General features: G+C 51.3%; 1 protein-coding gene across 2 annotated transcripts in view; it reads right to left on the minus strand.

Annotated features, from left to right (window-relative positions):
- Nucleotides 1–2,281, minus strand: part of KRTDAP (keratinocyte differentiation associated protein) — a 3,493-nt gene extending 1,212 nt beyond the window's left edge. Inside the window, exons 1-4 of one of the 2 annotated variants that reach the window (XM_027079090.1) lie at nucleotides 2,160–2,281; nucleotides 747–785; nucleotides 610–651; nucleotides 388–432 (exon numbers count right to left, since the gene is read on the minus strand). In XM_027079090.1, coding sequence (XP_026934891.1) covers nucleotides 388–432; nucleotides 610–651; nucleotides 747–785; nucleotides 2,160–2,246 — 213 coding nt within the window. In that variant the 5' untranslated portion in view covers nucleotides 2,247–2,281. The remainder of the gene's footprint in view (nucleotides 1–387; nucleotides 433–609; nucleotides 652–746; nucleotides 786–2,159) is intronic. The other variant, XM_027079091.1, reaches the window with a different exon arrangement.
- Nucleotides 2,282–6,329: the final 4,048 nt, after the last annotated feature.

Consider the following 6,329-nt stretch of genomic DNA (forward strand, 5'->3'; position numbering starts at 1 on the left):
AGAGAAGTTAAGACATTTGCAAGAGGGCATGTAGCGAGTATGTGCGGGTCACGGACTACAGGCTCTAATTCCAGCGCTACCACTGACTTAGCCTTCTAAGCTTGGGTAAGTCACCCAACTTAGAGCCTCAGTGTCTTCCTGGAGGATGAGGGAATTCGAATAAACTCTTGACTGATTAAGTTTTTCCTTTTCAGAGATTGTCTTTGTGGGCCACGTTAGGAAAATAAGGTCTGGCCACGACAGCCTCCCCGGGAAGTTTTCTTCAGTTGGGCAGCATCTAAGGGGGACAGTTACTCCCTCCCAGGAAAGAACCAAAAGGGCTAGACTAGAATGCGTTGCCACTACCCGGACCAACCGTCAGGAGAAAAAGGGCGCCCAATTGCTTACCTCGAAGAGGGCCTTCCAGTTCAGGAATTCATTACCCGTAAGAACCTTTGCAGAGAGAGAAAGAGACCAGAAGAGAATCAGTTCCAGGGAAGGACAGAGCTTAGCCCCTAGCCCTCTGGGAAAGGTGAAAGACCATGACAGCTCTGCAAGCTCTCTACTCAGGCCTCGATCTCCTTTAGGATTTGGATATATATGGGGGCCGAATTAAAGAATTAAACTTACAGGTCGCGACTTTTCAGTGTTCGGAAACTGGGCATAAGCGGTCTAGGCAAAGCAGCAGGGTGTTCAGAAAGTTATTTAGGAACATGAACTGATGGGGGACGAACTCGTAGTCAGATGGTGGGAAACAGGTGGTTTACCTCCTTGATTCCTGCCGCTTTATTACCAATGATTCCTTCCTGGAAAGCGAAGGGGAGAAAGGAGACAAATGATCGATCACACGATGGCAAATCCCCTTCCCCAAACCCCCTCTGCCAGCTCTGCTTCCCTCCACAGGCCAGTCCCATTCTCCACCACGGGGCCTCCGTTAACCCACTCTGTCCCAGTGTGGCGGATGATTGACAGATGTGCACATGTCGAGAAGGGATGGGAGAGTGGCACGGGGGAGACAGAGAAGTCGGAGCCCAGGCCCGCATCCACCGTCGGCAGCAGGAGGAGAGGGCGGAGAAAGAGGATTCCTCCCAAGAAAAACGAGCTAGTGCGGTTCTGCCGTGGACTCGGGGTGTTCCCGAGACACCCACGCTCAGCCCACGGAGCTGGGCACGGGAGATTGGAAGGCAGGTGGCGGCCAAGTTTCTGAGGTGCCCTGTCTGCCTTTACTTCTGGAGGTCGGTTTGCTTAGTGACTTGAATTGCCACCAAAGTCTGAGTCTCCGTCTCCCTGCTCCAGCTGGAAGCCCACCTCCCACCCCCGTACTTCAGTGCCTCCCATCTGTTGCCATCCCGACCTTAGCTGCCCAGCCTCGTTGCCCCTCATTTCTTCCTTCCCACAACAGAGGTCACAAACAGGTAGCCTACAGCCTAGACCCAAATGTTTAGATCTCATCACAATTTGGCTTGTTTTTTTTTTAATTTGAATTAAAGGTTTTTAATTAGTAAGAATTCAGAAATCCGATTTCCAGTTTCTCTTGAAAATTTTTAAACTCCGGCCACACTGGGCACATTTTCCCACTTAGCAACAGTCAGATGGCATAGAGACTGTCCCCTTCCAGGTTGGGCAAATTCATTCCACCTCCCCTGAGGCCCCACCAGCCCTCCTGCACACCGACATCACTTGCTGGGATCCTAAGCAGTGGAGTCTGTGACCCCTATCGTAGACTTGCAAATCCGACATGCGCATTCCCCCATCCCCCTCACAGTGCAATAAGGTGGGGAGAGAGGGACCTCAGGATTTTTCCTGGCTGGAGACTGACTCCTAAGGATTCTTGGTATGGCCTAAGCTCCAGAGGTAGCAGGGTGCTTCTAGCCACCTGAGAGCCATTCCCAGGGATACAAACAAAACAGATGTGGGGCTGAACCCAGACGACCAACTTCAGCCCCTGTCTCCTCTCAGGATGTCCAGCCTCTACCCCACACTTTACCACCCTTTCCAGAAATATAAGCCTCTGCCCCTTCCCAGGAAAGCTTTGTCTCCTTCCTCCTTTCTTCCCTTCCTCAGAGCCCCAGCTTCTCATTCAGCCCCCAGTAATAGCCAAAGATAAGAGCCACTTATCCAGTGACCGATTGAGTCAGCTAACAGGTATAAGAGAAAGAGAACCCAGGTGACGTGCTCACCTCAGAACTGCCCAGGGTAGCCCCCTGAGCAGAGTGGAGCGCCAGGAGAGAGAGGAGAACCACAGCAGCAAGAACTGGGATCTTCATGGTGTCAAGTTTGGGATGTTCTGAGGCAAGGCAAGGCTTGCCCTTTATATTCCCAGGGAGGCAGATCTGAACAGAACTGGGGTCCCCACCCTACTGACTCACCCCCAGATCCTGTCGCCCACCCCTGGGGCTCTGGGAAGGGGAGGTGTGGACTGTTTCCCACTTGCCTTGGATTTCTCAATTCACATTCTGCCCTGGGCACTTGGAAGGTAGGCTGGCAATGGGGTTCTTCATGCCAATGGAGCTGAGATGGAGACAGGTTGGACCTGTCCCTCCCAGAGACTGGCCATGGCACCCAAGCAACCTCTCCTTTTGTCTTTGTCACTTTGCCTTATATCTCTTCGTTCCTCTCTTATAATTCCGGCTTTTTCCCACCCTATCCAATTCTGTCTAAACTCCCTATACTGGCATTGAAGGCCTTCCATATTCTGACCTCAATCCACCCTTCTAAGTTTTCCTTCTTTCATTCCCTTTTGCACATACTTCACATTCTGGCCAAACTGGACTCCTTACCAAAGATATCCTTCTTTTTTCTCCTCCAAGCAGCTGCCCATGCTACCCCTTGTGCCTAAAATGCCCTTCTCTCATCTCTTGTTCTCAGAACCCAACATCCATCCTGGATTAAGCTTCCCAGATGTCTCCCATCATCTGTCATCCCCCTTCCCAAACTTTTCCCTTCTCGTAATTGCCATAGCAATTCATTTGTATCTCTCTGGCATTGTACCTAGAGTAACTTGTGTTCTTCCCTCTTAGAATATCAAGTTCTTGAGGTCAGGAACTATGTCTTAATCACCTATACATCACCATGCCCTAGCACCATGCCCTTACACAGTGGAGGTGGATTCAGCGTACGCTAGGTTGGATATCTTAGAATTCAAGCATCCTTCCACCAAGTTGTGCTTTCTTCCTTTGGGGCCGGACCCATTATCCAGCTGCCCATCTTACACTCTTGGGTCTTCAGAGAGGTAACTGTCTTGAGCTAAGAAGACAAGGAATAGAGAAACACAGGGACTTCCCTGGTGGTGCAGTGGTTAAGAATCCGCCTGCCAACGCAAGGGACACGGGTTCGATCCCTGGTCAGGGAAGATCCCACGTGCCGCAGAGCAACTAAGCCCGTGCATCGCAACTACTGAGCCTGAGCTCTAGAGCCCCCAAACCACAACTGCTGAGCCCATGTGCCGCAACTAGAGAAAGCCTGTGCAGCAATGAAGACCCAACGCAGCCAAAAATTAAAAAAAAGAAAAAAAGAAAGAAAGAATAGAGAAACACAAAAGAGCAAAAACAGGTCTTAGAGCTACCCAGCTGGGCTCTAGGTCCTGAACTTTGAGCACCCACACCATTTCGTTGAGCTTATTCTGCTCCCCACCCGACTCCCCCAGCTTGGCAGTTGTATCACCTCAAAGTGACAGAACATCCTAATCGAGTAGCGTTCTCCACAACTGAGGCTCAGGTGGCCCAACCGGCTCCTGGTGTAAAAGGGAGGTGCTGGAACACAGACGGGTGCTGCCAGGACAAAGCAACACCTCATTTCAGCGTGGGCTCTTTACCCCGTCCTGATGCAATACACAGAGATAACAGGCCTGGAGGCGTAGCGGGCTGGGCTTATCCGCCAACAGTCTTCATGAGCCCCAGAACCTGGTACTTCAGTTCGATTCTCCTCCTGCCCCCACTGCCCAGTCCCCGGCATCCCGCCCCTCTTCAGCCCCAGGAAGCCTCCTCCGTTTTTCTAACGGCACGTCCCCTTTCGCAGAGCTACCTGAGGAGACGGGGCTTGAGGAAAACTTGCTAGGCACAGATGACCGTGCCACGCAGACGTCACACAAGGCTGGTGTTCCTAGAGGGGACGAGTGAGAAAATGACAGATGGGTGGAGCGCCTCCCCAAAAGGTTTTTCTGGAGGACACAAGTTTTTATGTGTAATGAATTCTCACCAATTCATTAACAGGGACTGAAAGAGCTCATTCACCGCCGTTCTGTCGGCATAGCGTCAACTGTGAACGAAGTTGAATGAAGAATGAGCAGAATGAAGGATCAACAAAGGAGAGCTGATATTCAGTGATGAAGTCCAATCAGACCTGCTAGTGGAGGAGCACTGCAGCCCGTGTAACTCCAGAGCAACAGAGGAGCCCAACGCCGTCATCCGCTGGGCTTCAACTTTCTTTTCCAACAAATTCATTTCCCTGTTTCCCTTGTTCCTCCTCATGCTAATGCGGCTAATAATAATGTTAGCCAATTTACTGATGTCGTTCTCTGGGGCAGGCCTTGTGCTAGGTATTCTAAATGCGTGATCTCACTGAAATATCACAGTGCTTCTGTGAGACAGGTACTAACGGTTATCCACATTCTGTAGGCAGGGGAACCACAGCACATAGAGGTTAAATAACTCACCCTAGGTCACACAGCCAGGGTGTGGCAAGGCCACTGTTAGAACCCCAGAGTTCCAGAGGCTGCACCTGTATTGCCCCTTTGCTGTACTGTGTCCTACCAAGGGCCTCGGCCAGCCCACCTGGCGCCCTGTATGAATGAGACCCATGCCCTGAGAGTCGGGGGGCAAGGCTGCAGGTAGCCCCCTTTTGTCCTCTCGACCAGGTGTCCTTTTGTGGTGTGCAGCCTGCACAGCCACAGGTGGCATCTCTGAGCAGACATGCATTAGTTTCGGTGGGTTAAGCTATGCTCTTGCCAAATGAAAACCGAGAACTGAGAGACGGATGGTACTCAATGAGCCTACATCTCAGGGTGAACCTGTGATTGCCTCAGATTCCAGATGCCTCTTATAGTATGAGCATCTTGTCACAGCAAGTGTGTGTTTAAAAGACAGTCTTCTAGCTCTAGTGTGTGAAGTTCTAGTGTTTAAAGATGGGTTCTTTTATATAATGCCACTAACTACAAGCCTACTCCTTCATGTGCACAACCAAAGGAATGCTGTTCTTTTTCTGGAGGAAAAGAACTGGCTGGGCTAGACTTATGATCGATCTCCATTTGGCATTTTCAAGGGTAATTTTGGCCTTACATGATTTCTGCTGTAAATGCTAATCTAGAGACTGGTGTCTCTCTCCCAGTTCCCTCCCCTTCCCCCACCTAAACTGCCTCAGTGAGTTTGTGTTCCCCGAGTGTGCAGTGTCCAACGGTGGGGCAGGCTGGGGGAGAGAGGGTAGGGGGATCCTCACTGGCAGAGGGTCCCAGCGGTTGGAGTAACGGGTGGCAGGAGAATCTACCTGGGATTCAGCGTCGGCTGCATCACAGAGTGTTAGTGGAGTCGGACAGAGGCACAGAGCCTGGCTCTGCGTCACCCCAGCTCCAAGTCTGCTTGATCTAGTTCCCACTCCAAGAATACCAATAAACCCCTGTTTTCCCACAGGCCTTCGCCCACCCCACCCCAAATCTGCCAGAACTTGAGTGTGGGTAGGAGGCCAGGCCCAGCCTTGTTGCTACATTACAGACACACCTAGGGGCTGGGAGCCAGCCTCCTGGGTTCAGGGAGGGAACGGGGGATTTGAAGGGATGTGCACTGGGGCCTCAGGGTCTTGGCGAATATCTAGGTGAAAAGCCTAGAATCATTGGAGAGAAAGGGGGCTGGGGTGTGGGCTACTGGGGGGCAGAGCCCAGGGCATCCCTGTCCCGTCCTGTCCTCCCTCTGCCAGGGTTAGGGTCACACCCAAGAAAGCAATCACGTTGCCCAGCAGGTCTGGTTTCTTCCTTCACCGCCCACCCTCTGCCCTGTGCACGCTTTGCTTAAACTTCTCCCAGGAAGACCTCCTGGATTGAGCCCCCTTAATTCTGATCTCTCCTTCCATCCTCTAACCCAGATATTTATTATGCAGCCATTTTGACTCCTGGTGCCGAGGATACGAGATGGACAGGGTACCTGTCCTGTGAAGCTTGTGTTCCAGTTAAAGAGAGACAGATTATAACCTCACAAAAAATTAGGAAACAAGATCATTTCGAGAACATGACAAGGTCTGTGAAGAAAATAAAACAAGGTGACGTGAGAGCGATTGGGTAGGTGTCCTCGGTTCAGCTGGCTTGGGGTTTTGAATTTAGACCAAAAGTCGTTAAAGTTTCAACCTTCTGAAGATCTCGGGTT

Source organism: Aethalodelphis obliquidens, unplaced genomic scaffold (genome assembly GCF_003676395.1).
Source record: "Aethalodelphis obliquidens isolate GAN/ISIS:26980383/991018 unplaced genomic scaffold, ASM367639v1 scaffold43, whole genome shotgun sequence".
Taxonomy (NCBI): Eukaryota; Metazoa; Chordata; class Mammalia; order Artiodactyla; family Delphinidae; genus Aethalodelphis; species Aethalodelphis obliquidens.